Source organism: Kryptolebias marmoratus, linkage group LG15, assembly GCF_001649575.2.
Source record: "Kryptolebias marmoratus isolate JLee-2015 linkage group LG15, ASM164957v2, whole genome shotgun sequence".
NCBI classification, from domain to species: Eukaryota; Metazoa; Chordata; class Actinopteri; order Cyprinodontiformes; family Rivulidae; genus Kryptolebias; species Kryptolebias marmoratus.
In genome coordinates this window covers 29921902-29936273 of record NC_051444.1, presented here as the reverse complement: position 1 = coordinate 29936273, position 14372 = coordinate 29921902, and the positions used below count along the sequence as shown (strand labels likewise).

The 14372-nt window shown below is 39.0% G+C and overlaps 1 protein-coding gene across 2 annotated transcripts in view; it reads left to right on the top strand.

The window, feature by feature from the left end:
• Nucleotides 1-8902: 8902 nt before the first annotated feature.
• LOC108242419 (EMILIN-1-like) overlaps nucleotides 8903-14372 on the top strand; it is a 57187-nt gene continuing 51717 nt past the window's right edge. Inside the window, exon 1 of one of the 2 annotated variants that reach the window (XM_017427227.2) lies at nucleotides 8903-9372. In XM_017427227.2, the coding sequence (XP_017282716.1) occupies nucleotides 9239-9372 (134 nt within the window). In that variant the 5' untranslated portion in view covers nucleotides 8903-9238. The remainder of the gene's footprint in view (nucleotides 9373-14372) is intronic. The other variant, XM_025008311.2, reaches the window with a different exon arrangement.

Below are 14372 nucleotides of genomic sequence, written 5' to 3'. Positions count from 1 at the left end.
AGTTTCTGATGAAGATACAGCCATCACGCTATGCGCCTAGTTATGAGGCATGTTGGGAAAAGGTGGATTTCAACTGACCAAATGGTCAAGTAACAGCAGGAAGGTGCTCAGTTCAATTCCAAATGAGGAAAAAGCACAAGGATTTCAAAATCTGGACCTAGATGAAGACCATCTCCCAATTTTTCCCACCCACTGAATTAGATCAGTTCAGGTTCAAGATCAAACTCAAGGATCGACCACACACTAGGAGAGGTCTGCTTTCCCTGGTCAGCTCTATCTTTGACCCTTTTGGGTTTCTCGCTCCTGTAGTACTTCCAGCAAAAAAAATTCTACAGGATTTTTGTTGACAGAAGTATAGCTGGGACAAAGATCTACCAGATAGTGTTCTAAAAATCTGGAAAAAATGGGTTTCAAGTCTACCTCTGTTTGAGAAATTTGGAATCAATAGATGTATCAAGTGAAAGTCTACGCACAGCTTCATCACTTTGCTGACGCGAGTGAAGATGCCTATGGAACAGCAAGATACCTGCTAATGCGATCTGCAACTGGTGAAACTCAATGCACCTTGATCATGGCAAAGACCAGGGTTGCACATTTAAAGTAACCAACCATCCCAAGAATGAAACTAACAGCTGCCACAGTGGCAACAAAGATAGATGTGCATCTAAGAAAGGAGCTGGAGCTGAAGCTAGCTAAATCTGTCTTTTGGACGGACAGCACAGCTGTGCTGAAATACCTCTATAGTGAAAGCACCAGATTCAAGACTTTTGTCTCCAATAGGATCTCAAACATCCTGGAACACTCTCAGACGTCACAGTGGAGATACGTCAACACCAATCTGAATCCAGCTGATTATGTCTCAAGAGGACAAACTGTGAAAGCATTTTTGAAAAATGAGATTTGGCTGTCCAGACCCAGTTTCTTACTTAACTCACACGACCAGTGACCCAAAAATTCAGACCCTGGAATGTTGGATATCGATGACCCAGAGATCAAAAGAATGACTCAAGTGCACATCATTTAGGCACAAGAATCAAAGCATTTCATGGATCCGTCGATGAGCCATTACTCTTCTTGGACAGCGCTGAAGCGTGCCATAGCCTGGTTCTTAAAACTGAAAGAGTTGCTTAAGGAGCTTAGAGAACAGAGGAAGGAACTAAAGGCTTCAGGAAATGAAAACAAGATAGACGAGTTCAAGAAGACTTTCAAAGGAAAGAGTCTGACATGTGATAACTTGGTTGAAGCAGCAACAGAAATTGTTAAGTATTGTCAAAGGCAAAGTTTCAAGGAAGATTTGGCTATGCTGAAAGAACATCGAAGGGTAAATAAAAGTAGCTCAATCTTTAAGCTAAATCCAGTGCTAGAAGAGGGAGTTATGAGTGTTGGTGGAAGGTTGAACTTCACAGCAAGCCTGATGACTCCAGGCAGCAAGTTATACTGCTTAAGGAATCACATGTCACAAAGCTTGTATTGTGACATATTCATGACATTACAGCTCACGCAGGAAGGAATCACATGTTGGCTCAGCTGCAGCAAAGATTTTGGATCCCTGGAGCCAGTGAAGCCATCAGAAGATTTCTGTCCAAATGCATTGTCTGTACAAGACTACATGGAACCAGTGGCAAGCAACTTATGGCAGATCTACTTACCTGCAGGATCCTGCCTGATGATCCTCCATTTACAAGAGTCGGCATTGATTATTTTGGCCCTTTCCTGGTAAAAAGGGGTAGAAGTCAAGTGAAGAGATACAGTGTTATCTTCACATGTCTTGCTATAAGAGCTGTGCATCTCGAGATTGCCTCTTTACTTGACACTGATGCATGTCTCAACGCAATCAGAAGATTTCTTGCCAGAAGAGGACAGGTCAGAGAGATGTATTCAGTTTCGGATGAAGAGAGTCTACACACCTTGTTTTTTGAAGCAGAAGCAATTATAAACAGCAGGCCCATTACAAAAGCGTCATCAGACCTTTATGACCTACAGGCACTAACCCCCAATTATTTATTGTTGCTTAAGGTCAAACCTGAGTTACCACCAGGGGAATTTCAGAAGGATGATCAGTTTGCAAATCGCCGCTGGAGACAGGTGCAATACCTCGCAGATATCTTCTGGAAACGCTGGTGCAGGGAATATCTCTCACAGTTTCAAGAACGTCAGCTATGGTCTTCAGTTAGAAGAAATTTCTGTGTTGGTGACGTAGTTTTGATTGTGGATGACACCTCTCCCAGAAATTCATGGCCACTTGGAAGAATTGTGGAGACTTTTCCCGACAGACATGGATTCGTTCGGCAGGTAAAAGTAAATACCAAGACCAACAAGCTTTGTCGCCTTATAACAAAGCTATGTCTTCTGCAGGGATCAGAAGATAACTGATAAAGGATTCTACATTCAAGACCTCATTCATGAGGTAAAGGACAATTCACTTGCTTTCGTTTCTCAGCAAATGTGATATTATTTAGGCTTTTCTTATTTAAGATTGCCATTTTTTAAAATAGTTTCAAGGACATTTATAACAATTAGGGGCCGGTAATGTAGAAGCCTAAATTCAGTTTTGGTTTGTTCTGACCATCAGGATGGAAGAAGTTTATATTTCTTGTGATTACTTAAGTTTATTAGTGGAAAAATGACTATTTACTGAATAGAACTTGTCAAGCATAAGGATGTGTAATATTATACACTATACTAAGGCCCTAGTGGGTTTGCATGTATGATTGTTTGCTGGACAGTTGAGGAGTTTGAGGGTGTGGCTATAGTGCAGAGAGAGTTGGGCAGTTGGAGTGGAGCCACACAATTTTTTGAACTCATTCGTATTTTTTGTTACTCTTTATTGTTTTGTGAATAAGTTATGACTGTATCGTTTTATTTTTTCAAGTAAATGATTAAACTTAATCAAGAGGATCCAGTTTTTTTATTTTTCCGGTCATGATGAGGAAGGAAGGGGAAATACGGAGAGCATCAAGCTTATGGCTGCAATAATTAGGAACCTACACCATTTAATCATGACTCTGTGAACCAACTACTGGACTGCATTGGAGAAATCCAGACATGAATGTCATTGAACTTTTTACATCTGAATGAACGAAAAACCAAGGTTGTGCTGTTTGGGCCAAGTGATGCTTCTAACGTCCATGCTGATCTGAGTCCTTAAACACAACACCTGACTCACACAGCAACAAATCTGGGTGTGAAGCTGGACAGTGACCGTAAGCTCAATGCTCTGGTCAAGTCCAGGTTTTATCATTTAAGACATCTAGCCAAGGTCAAACCATTTCTGTGACATCACTTTGAGATTTTAATTCATGCTTTTATCTCAACTCATTTAGACTGCTACAATATACTTTTTGTCGGGCTGAGCCAGTCGTCACTCGCTCAGCTCCAGCTGGTTCTGAATGCTGCTGCTCGTCTTTTAACTGGGACCAGAAAATGAGAACACTTCACTCCGGTTCTACATTTGCTTCCAGTTTGTTTCTGGATTGATTTTAAAGTTCTTTGGTTTGTTTTTAAATGCCCGTATTTCTTGCCTTACAGTATCTGTCCGACCTTCTCCAGCTGTATGTTCCCTCACTCCCCTTCAGGTCGAAGGATCAGTTCCTGTTAGTGATCAAGGAGGAGGTTAAGAGGTGACTGAGCGTTTTCAGTCGCTGCCCCCAAACTGTAGAACGATCTGCCTTTGCAGATCAGACAGGCTGACTCACTTCCTGTTTTTAAATAATCTCTTTAAACATATTTTTTTCTCTTTGTCTTTTAACTTAGTTTGAGATGTTGGCATTTAATTTTTGTTTTATGGTTTTAACTGTTTTATTGCTTTGATTTTGTTTTATTTGATTTTATAGATTTTATTCTTGTTTTGGATGTTTGTGTTTTAGCTCTTGTGTTTTTACTTGTTGGTGTACAGCAATTTAGTCAATGGTGTTGTTTTTAAAGTGCTTTTTAAATAAAACTGCATTGTATTATTTTATGGCTTTTTATGTGTTTTGCATTTTGTAAAACATTTCCTATATCTGTATAATAAGGTGCTGCATGTCTTGGCTATGATGCTCATTTAAATGAGATTTTAATTTTTTTGTATTTTCCAATTAAATAAAGGTTAAATAAATAAAAAAATAATAAACCTAACAATCAAAAAGTTGAAAAGTAAACTTTCAAACATCTGAACAAGCCATCATCAGATCATATAACCAGGTGAAGTCAGGTCACCATAACAGTCTGTTAAAAGGTAAATTTAATAAAAGGCAGTGCAGTTTTTTTCCCCCATTCAAAAACCACAGCAGCTTCTGTTCATTCCAGCAGTGTGTGTTACCACAGGTTCTGACTGATTCTTTAGAACCACAGTTGCTGAAGGATATATTCATTCTATTTTCAGGTAATTAGAAAAAGGTAATTTCAACCTTGGAGAGACTCACACGGAGTGATAAAGACAGAGTGTTTTATTGGCTAGAGGTCTTTGGCACTCGGGCCCCGGCAGGAGACGAGTTTGCAGAGAACCGCTGTAAGCTTGAATGATCGAAGTAGGGTGAGAGATTAGGGTAGTCATCCCCCGGGACCCGGACCCGGTGGTGGCGTGGAGGACGAGGAAGGGGAGTCCAGAGGAGCGGTGGAGATCGGGGAGGCGGTGGGACGAGACTTGGCTGGCGAGCAGGAGGAGCCATGGCCGGGGAGCCCTATATCCTGCACCTGGACACGATTTGGCAGCTGGGAGCGAGGAGCCGAGATGAGTGATGCCGGTCAGCTGGGTGAGTCTGCCAGGTTGAAATTGCGGCGAGCCTTCACAACCCCACCAATTGAAAATGTACAAAATCTGGAACTGGACTCAGACTTTAAAGATCTGACCAATCAGAGCAGAGCTCCAGCATCCTAACTTTAGACTCAGCAGCAAATACATCCTGTTCTTAGTCAGTGTGGGATGATCATCCCAACTGGAATGGTTTAAAGTTGAGATGTTGGGGTAGTGAGCTGTCAGGAATAATACAAACTGAGCATACTTTGCAGATCTGATCCTGACTGATCACACGTCACAAAATCTGAAATATACCTTTACCTGTTCATACTACGAAAACTGAAACCAGTTTGTAGCTTTATCTTGAATTTTTATTCTCTACAGAACTCTTCTTCCCAGGGCTGCTGAGTGTTTACTTTAACCAGCTGAGAGTCTACACCTTTTTTTCATGTTTAATCTCCTCCCTCCTTCATCCTCTCCCCATCATCAACCCCNCACACACACACACACACACACTCCCTCCCCCTTCCCTCCACGCACATCCTCTGTCCTCCTCTTGCTGCAATCAGTCAGACATAAATGTTTCCACTTCTGCTGAAATTTAGTAAATTTGTGGTAGCTGTGTTTCTAGTAAAGCGAAGAAGCCTGAAATTCTTGAGCCACTTTCAGCTGCTGCACACTCCCAAACATTCTTTAAAGCCGCGATCGGTCAGCAGACAGTTCACGCTGCAACCTGAAGATGCAACCTTCCTTTTAATTCTCATATAAAACATTGCGCCTGTTCAAAAATGTCCTTTGACCAAAAGCAAAGTTCATCACTTCTTTGAACAGATGGAAGGAAGCAGGCGGCAGTATATCTTCTGCTTTAAGAAAGGGAAAAGAGGCCAGAAGATCACGTTTCCACTTCCTGTTTAAAGTTTAGCAGCAGGAAAATCAACAGGCTGCAGGACAGATTTGAGTCACCTGTCCTCAGTCTCAAAGTTTCCTCAGTTTCAGAGCTTTTATTAAATGAAAAAACTAAGGAATCCAGGCAATTTTCCAAAACTTTGTATACTCATTGCATTTCAACAATGGAAGTGTCTCATCTAAAATATAATGAACAAGCTTTAAAAATGACTTTATCTCCCTTTTTTGCTACAGTGACTTTACCAAGAGTGGCTAAAGCTTTACACACAAAGTCAGAACATGTTCAACTCTGACCCACACTGTAACTGTAATGTATGTTAAATATGTTAATTGTAATTATCACAACTGATTTGCAGCACATTGTTTCAAACTTCTTGGCATATTTAATCAAACCTTAGAAAAAAGCTCACACTGATGACTTTTCTGAAATACAAAAAAAGTAAATCCTGTTTCAGTGAAGTCAGGATGAGATCCTGCTCAGTAAATTTCTCAGCATCTCTAAAAAAAACATCTGAAGATCCTCGCTGTCCACATTGTAGATGTTAAATCCATAAATTCCACATTGTCGTGCATCTATATCAGTTCATCTTTTATTTTGTGTTTGCAAATCACTGGAGCTAACATTGTTAGCTCATCCTTTAACTGAAACCAATACCACCTAAAACAAAAGTTACAATTTTCCACTTGTCTATTTGAATGTTGTTTGCCCTGTGTCCTCAGCCTCTTAACCTTCAGTTTTTCCTCCAAACTCATTACAGAAAAAAATATGAGGAAAAAAAAAAAAATCCACCAAATTGATGCCCATGCTCGCCATTGCCCCGTCTGCAATCTGCGTCACAGTCTATTGTCCTCAAACACAAGTGCAAAGGATGTGACTGTTCTGTTTGGTGCTGATGCTGTTTTAGACTCCATCAAAATCTAAAACAATCAGTCAAAACTTTGTTTGATTTTCCTATGTTTTAAGTCTTTATTGTAAAAGTCAGGGGGGCTTAGCTTGCTGGCCCATTTATACCAGCCGACCCTGGTTGTGTATGTTGTGTTATGTTGGAGTTGTATTTTGTGTGTTGTGTTAGAAACTGTGTCATAAATTCAGTTAATTTATACACTTAATGACAAAACTGAGCTAAGATGACAAACGTCCCAATACATCCAAATTCAACCTCAAATCATTTTACACTATCAAGAAAAAGAAGTAATGGACTTGTGGCTGTTTTGGTTAAACCTTGAAAATTGAACAATGCTTCATCTCATGCAATATGGAGATATCTCATGTGATCTCACCTTTTCTGTTAGCACTTAAAGTATGTGTTGGAAATGACTGTCAACAACTACAAATTAATCATAGAATTCAGTCCTGTGGGTAATAAGATATCTTGTTAACAAGACAAACAAATGAACAAACACTGAGGCACATACAGACATGGCCAAAAAACATTATCACCTTTGTGCCTTATAATAATAAGAATGAAGCATGGCTGCAGAATTTCATCTTGTTACCACAGCACCACTAACATCTGTTTATATTGTCCACACTTCATTGTTTGTCAGTATGTCTTTCCTGAATTCAGAAATTGAAATGATCCAATCAAAAGATGTGAACAGGATAAAACTGATCTGACATGATATGTTTTGATTATCTCCTTGTTCTGCAAGTAAAGAATGAATTCAGGTCATTTACAGGTCCAGTAATAACTTTTCTCTCTTCAAGAACAAGTTATTTTAGGCTACTCTGAAAAAGAGATTAAAGAATAATAAACTGAAACACCATTTTAGATAAATATTTTAAAGATAACTTATTTAAAACATGATTCAGACATGACAACCATACTGTAAATACTCAGGCTGTTAATCAGGAGATGAAAGGAGAGTTGTTATGTTGAGTGATTCAGAGTTTTAATGGGAGCAGTTGGTGCGTTACATTTCTGCACACGGAAACAAAATCAGGGTCATAAAGCCAGTCAGAGACATCCCTCTGGAGTTAGATGTGTTTTAGATCGAGGCTGCAGCGAGCAAAGCTGAGAACTATAAAAACTAAACCCCGTGACTTTAGAGTCACATAAAATTTCAGTCAGTACTTGATTATTGCTTCAAAAAACAGATAATCTACATAAAACTTGAAATAAGGAACAACAAACAGCTGTGTGCCACATTCTTAGGACACATTAAACCAACCAGCTGGTTGCATTTTAACTTCCATGTCAGGAAGGCAAAAGAGTTAGATCCTTATAAAAAAGAAAAAAACTCAACCCATGACTGAGTCTTTTCCAGCTTCTGTTTTCAGTATTTTTCTGTCAGCATCAGTCAGACCTGTCAGTTCATCTGAGGACAGATATGATGAGATTTGAGCTGGGATGGACAGGATTTCAATTATTTTTTAAAGTTTTACTTCAACACTACAGTGGCAACACTAAACCGTTCACAGACGTTTGTTTGCTGAGAAAAGAAAGAGAAAAGTAAACTGGAGATGTTCCTGGGGGATACAGAAAGTCACCTCTGGGAATAAATGAGAATAAAGTCAGTCCTCAGGGGGAAGAGTTATATTCAACGTGTTTAGTTAACCACAGAAAACTGCCAATTACTTATTGAGCAGCAGAAATTAATACATTAGCAGTAATACAACATCACTTAGTTAACATAAATATCAAGCAAAGCCTATTATCTTTCATATAATCTAAACTAATATAGCTTAAACTGTGTATCAGTATATTTTTTGTGAGTAGTTAGGTGCTCTGGGCACCTGAAGCCTTTCTGCGTGGACTTCACATGTTCTCCACGTGCATGTCTGGGTTTTTTCCAGTTTTCCCCCCTTAGATCAAAAACATGCATGTTAGATTAATTGGTAACTGTAAATTGGAATGAGTGAGAGTGTGAATGGTTGTTTGTCTCTATGTGTCCCTATGATGGACAGGAGACCTGTCAAGGGTGTCCCCCGCCTCTCACACAGTGACTGCTGGAGATAGACACCAGCTTCCCCGAATAATAATAATAATAATAATAATAATAATAATAATAATAATAATAATAATAATAATAATAATAATGACGACTTGGGGTGAAAAGACACCAAGAGTTCGAACTTTTCATTTAATAAGAATTCAAACTGAAATTGTTTTTATTGACAACATTAATGATTGTAAACAAACAGAGCTTGCTCACTGCAGCGAGCGGACAGGACCTTCCTCTCTGGACCCGGTCCCGGTTCAGGTGTGGCTGCGGCTCCGGCTCCGGTTTCTCCTACGGGAGGGGCGGGCTCAGTGAGGAAGAGGAGGAGCAGCTGGACTCGGTTCAGTCTGTCGCAACTTTTTTCTTCTCTTTGTTTTACGGAGGTTCTTCTGATGGACCGACGGTGGCTGGTCGAACCGGGCCAAAGCGGGTTACAGGCGGGTTAGAGGCTGCTTGGACCAGGAACAGACCAGTCCGGGATGCGCTGCAGGTCTGGGCTCTGTTTGGATCAGAACCCGGATCATGACCCGATAAGAGAACTATTTGGAAACTTTTTTTTTTTTTCTCTCTCTTTCTCGTTTCCATGGAGATGAGCGATTTTCCCGGCAGCTGAAGAGCTCATTTGGCTCTGATTAAAGATCAATCATCTCTATTGGTCGTATATTGATCAGGATGGGCGCGCTCCCGTTGCTGTTGCTCGTGCTCTGGATCTGCGGACACGCCAAGAGCACGTTCCCGATGCGACCCTCCTACAGCCTGTACACTGGTGGGCACGCGCACGGAGTCAGCGCGGCCAGCAGACACAGGTAAAATGACACGTGCACGAAAAGGCTTATGATGATGATGATGATGATGATGATGATGATGATGATCAGAACAGAGCAGAGTAGAATACAGGGAGTTAAACATCTCTTAAGACTTGAACACAAACCTGAATGACCTTAAAGACAAGAAAAACAAAAAGAAAGCTCTTCTAATCTCACAGCTGTTCATCATCATCAGTTTGAAGGAACATCAGATCAGGTCAAAGTTCAGCTCTCTTTGTGTGAAGGACCAGGAGAACAATCAGCTGGATTTACAGGACCATATTTATTATCAGTTATTGATCGGGAGGATAAAATGTCTCTCAGCAACTCTGCAGCTAAACAGAAGAATTCCCACATGAAGTCCCTGTTTAAAATTAAATTAACTGAAATGAGACCTTTGACACTACCTCTGTCTGTCATTTATTTAACAAGAGTTTGAACTGACCCCCTCACCACAGGGAGGGGGGATTAATGGATTCTTGTATGATTAATGGATTCTTGTATGAAAACGGAAAGAAACAAAGGCCTAACATTCCTTGGAGGAATGCATGTCGCTCACTGCTTTTCATGCTAAGGTTTGAAACTAAGATCATCTCATTGTATGTATGGAGTTACAGCTGTTTTAGTCAAAGCTTGAAAATAACATTGTGCACAATCTCGTGCAATGTGTTAGCGTCTGAAGTATTTTTTGTGAATAACTCAGCTGCTATCACATCAAACTTTAGCTCAATATCTGTAAAACTGACATTTGTTCGCGTCACTTCTGTGTTTGCTAATGTCAGCTAACTGTTTCAGCTGTCTTGAATATTGTTAACACCAAAAGTGAATCAGTTGTACCTCCAGTGATTGCATTTAAGAGCATTTGTCATATTTGCAGCTATGATGTGGACTTCAGTGTATAAACTTGAAGAAATGTTTTAAAGGTAGAGGATACAAAGATGTTTGAATATTTGAAACTAAAAGTCTAGGGTTAGGGTTAATTCGACCCAGCCTACTTGTTCCATTATATTCCATAGAAATGCACTGGTATGATAAAATGAAGTGAATGTTTATTGTTGTTATAAAAGTGGTGTGGCTCCTTGAGAAGAGTGAGAGAGTGAGACTCAGAGTGATGGGGAGGAGTGAGAGAGCGAGCCTGTGTCCATAGAGGCTTATCTCACTGGGCTGGGATTGAAAATAGACAAATTTTCCATTGCAGTCACACTGAGTTCTGAGTGTTTATGACCAGCAAGCCAAGAAGGCTGTGTTTTGCACAGCCAGTATTTGGAAATCACCGCCTATTTTCATACACACGGTTCGCAAAAACTATTCTAGCTTGTGTGCATTATTTTGTTGCCCACCAACACTCACACTGTACCACCTTGTTTGATTTGCACCACTCTGGCAGCCAAAACAGGCTGCAGCTTCAGCCTCTGCTGGTGTGATTATCAGAAACAAAGGCAGCAGAGAAGATGTTACAGCATGTTTCATCATCATGGAGTTATGTAAGTGTGGGAAGAAAAAAAAAGGTAGACTTAGAGAACTGAATTTTCAGAGATGGGTGGATGAAGAAATATGCTATTATTTGGTACTCACCATGTTTGGTTTGACATATCTGTGTGTGAGCATATAAGTGTGGTGAAAAGCTCACATCACAGCTTGTTGACAGATTAAAAGTTTCTCTGTCTGACACATTTTGTGCAGAGGTCTGAGCAGCTCATTAACGACATACGGTGGTGTTTTTCACCCCAGGTTACTCAGTTTTTTAACTGTCTCTAACTTTTAACTATTTGGATGTGTCTTGTTGCCTTTAAGTTCCGTTTTTTCTATTATGTTTACGCTTGTGTAAAAGCAAAGGTGCTTTATTTTGAAAAAACACAAAAAGTAAATAAGTTAATCAAGTTAAAATGTCTTATGAAACTACGGTGCATTTTAAGCTTTTCTGTCAAACGTTTTAACAGCTTAAAAAGGACTTGCATTTTCTAATTGTTCTTTTGACCTTATCTAGAAATCACATGTGAATCTTTGAATATAGAGTCTGCGAATCAGTGAGGTTAACTGCTTTTCTATGTTAGATGTCTTGTGCATTTCTAGATCAGATTCAGATTACATTGTGCATTTCTTCTAGCTTGATTGTTTGTGTATTGGGGTTTGTGCCGTTTCTTGTCCATAACAGTTAATAACAAACTAATCCTTTAATAGAAAACTGGTTATGATATGCATTGTGTATTTTGAATAAATTAAATATTTGGTGCTAACTCTGTATATTTAGATGTATTTTTCTGTGTTTTATATGCATTTTGTGGTTATTTAAAATACTCATATATATGTATATATATTTGAAAAGGTGTTTATCATGTGAATGAATTATGGCTTTCTAAAAACAGCAACACTGTGTTTAAGTCTGTGTCTCTGTGATAGTCTGATGAAGGGCAGTTGCCCATTACACTAATAAACTGTGCAGTGGGAGCTCCGATGGTGTGCAGATGATTTTTTAATTACTATTATTTTTGCTTTATATTCAAATTTGGTCCAATACCCATTCCAGTGGATTTCGGATGTGATGTTTTTCTGTTTTTTTGTCCAAGAAACATTTAACAGGGGTTTTAAAATGGACCTGGCATATGATTGTTTGCATTTAATAAAAGATTAGAAATTTCAGCAGATAGTTTACCCAATAACTTTATAATAGCTTTGTAATAAACGGTAAGATGGACGTTTTTCCTCTGAGTTAAAGAAGTTCATCCCATTGCACAAAAAAAAGAGGAAATTTATGTTCGGCTTATTCGTTTACTGCTGGAAAGCCTGTTTTTTTGTTAGGTGTCATTCACTGAAGTGATGAGTCTGTGAGCTTGTGTTTGTTACAGAACATATTGCTGCCCGAGTCCAGTTTTAAAGCAGTAAAGCAGCAGGACATAAATATTGTAACCATCATCCAACACAGAGAGGAATGAAGTTTGAACAGTTTTCTTAATGGCTGTAGAGGGAAAACACTTTTCCAAATCAAATGTTATTTCAAGTTAAGATGATAATGCTCCAAGATGACTCTCAGCCCATTTTAAGCTCACCTTAAAATTCTAAAACATTTATGATTTTTTAATTTTTTATTAAATAATTATAGATGCCACATGATGACAAAGCAATGAAGTATTATTTGTTACAATGTTGATTTAGGTTTTCCAGAAAATGGCCCTTTTTAGCTGAACTCACCCATCTGTAGTCAGTTCTGTAGTCTACTGTAGGCAGACACAAATCAAATCAGAACTTTGTGATGGTGGTAAGAAGAATTTATTTCCAAAACCAGCAGAACTTACTTCATCTACTTTAGAACATGATTCATTTCCAACAATAAACAGGGATTTTACTTGATATGACTTCAAGGTTTCATTCAGTGAAACTACAGCAGAATAATTACAGTCCTGGTAAAAACAAAGTCCACCCTCTTTCAGTTCTGGGGTTTTACATTTCAGGACATAATACAACTGATCTGATCTTTACCAGGTTCTGAAATTATTTAAATTCAGCCTCAAGTGTATAAAAACATAAAACAGATTCTACCAATCATTTATTAAACAAAAACAAAGCCATAATTGAAAAGCTGTGTGTAAAAATAAAACTGGTTCCAACGTCTGATCCAGCAGCTTGTAGATTCTACTTTAGCAGCAAGAAGTCTTATTAGTGGTTTTCTGTAGGACTTTATCTGTATCTCACATGATTGTGGACTAACTTTGGTCCACTCTTCTTTCTAACAATGCTTTAGTTCATTGAGGTTTGCAGACATTGGTTTCTGCTCAGCTCTCTGAAGGTCCCACCACAGCAGTTCAATGAAGTTGAGGTTCTGGACTTTGACTGGACTGTTGCACCACCTTGGATCTTTTTTTTTAGCCATTCTATAGAGTAGTTGCTTTAGTCCAAACTTTAACTGTCAGACAGATGGTCTTACCATCTGCTGTGTGTTAGAGTTGCAATCCCAAATCACATGAGCATAAAGAGGACATTGTCCACCACAGAGTAATATAAAGTGTGCAGAATCTCATCACAGACATCAAAGGATCTCAGCCTCTGCAGGAAGAAGAGACAACTCTGTCCCTTCTAGAAGAGAGCATCAGTCCTTAGGGTCCAGTCCAGCTTGTCATCCAAAGTGACCCCTAGGTATTTATAGGAGGGTACCACCTTGGTGGCCTGTCCCTGTTTGGAGGCTGGCAGATTGGGCGACCTTGCTATCCTGAATCCAGCACTATCTCTTTGGTTTTAATGGTGTTCAGATTGAGACAGTTCCTACTGCATCAGTCTCTGAAGGTATCTACAAGGTCCCTGTATTCCTGACCCTGTGCACTCTCAATACCTGACACAATAGCTGTATCATTAGAGCATGTCTGCATGTGGAAGGATTTCAAGTTGTATTGAATTTCTTTTTAGTTGTAGTTGTAATGACTTGTATAACAACACCAACAACTATTACTATTTTTTGAGTTTGAGCTTTTGAATTGAAAAAGCTCCTCGGATGAGAAGCGAAACGACTTTAAATACAGAACAGAAGTCCAGTTGTTTTTGTTTTTAACCTTTTTGGGAGATTTATTATTGTTAATATTATTATTAAATTTTAGACAGAAAGCAATACAACAATAACAAACTAAAAGACCCAGATGTTATATGAATAAAAATGCAGACTTACTAGTTCTCTTCTCCAGTATCCTCTTTAGACTATTGACAAGAAATTCATAGCAAAGGAACTTTTCAGGAAGAGTTGTTGGTCTCTATCAACAAAGTGATTTTGGCCGTTCTGGTGGACAGCTGGTGGAGGATGCGGCTCCACTGAGGATCTACTGTGACTGGGTCAGAAGACAATGTTTAAGACTCCTGATTTTAAAAGATTTTTCTCTTCCTGCAGTTTATGTTGGACCCTTATAGAAAACTTGATGCTACCCACTGTTAATGTTTTGGCAATCGTACGTTTAAAACTAACAAAGCTATGCCTGAGATGCCACAAGAGGACAAAAAAAAAAAAAAAAAAAAAAAAA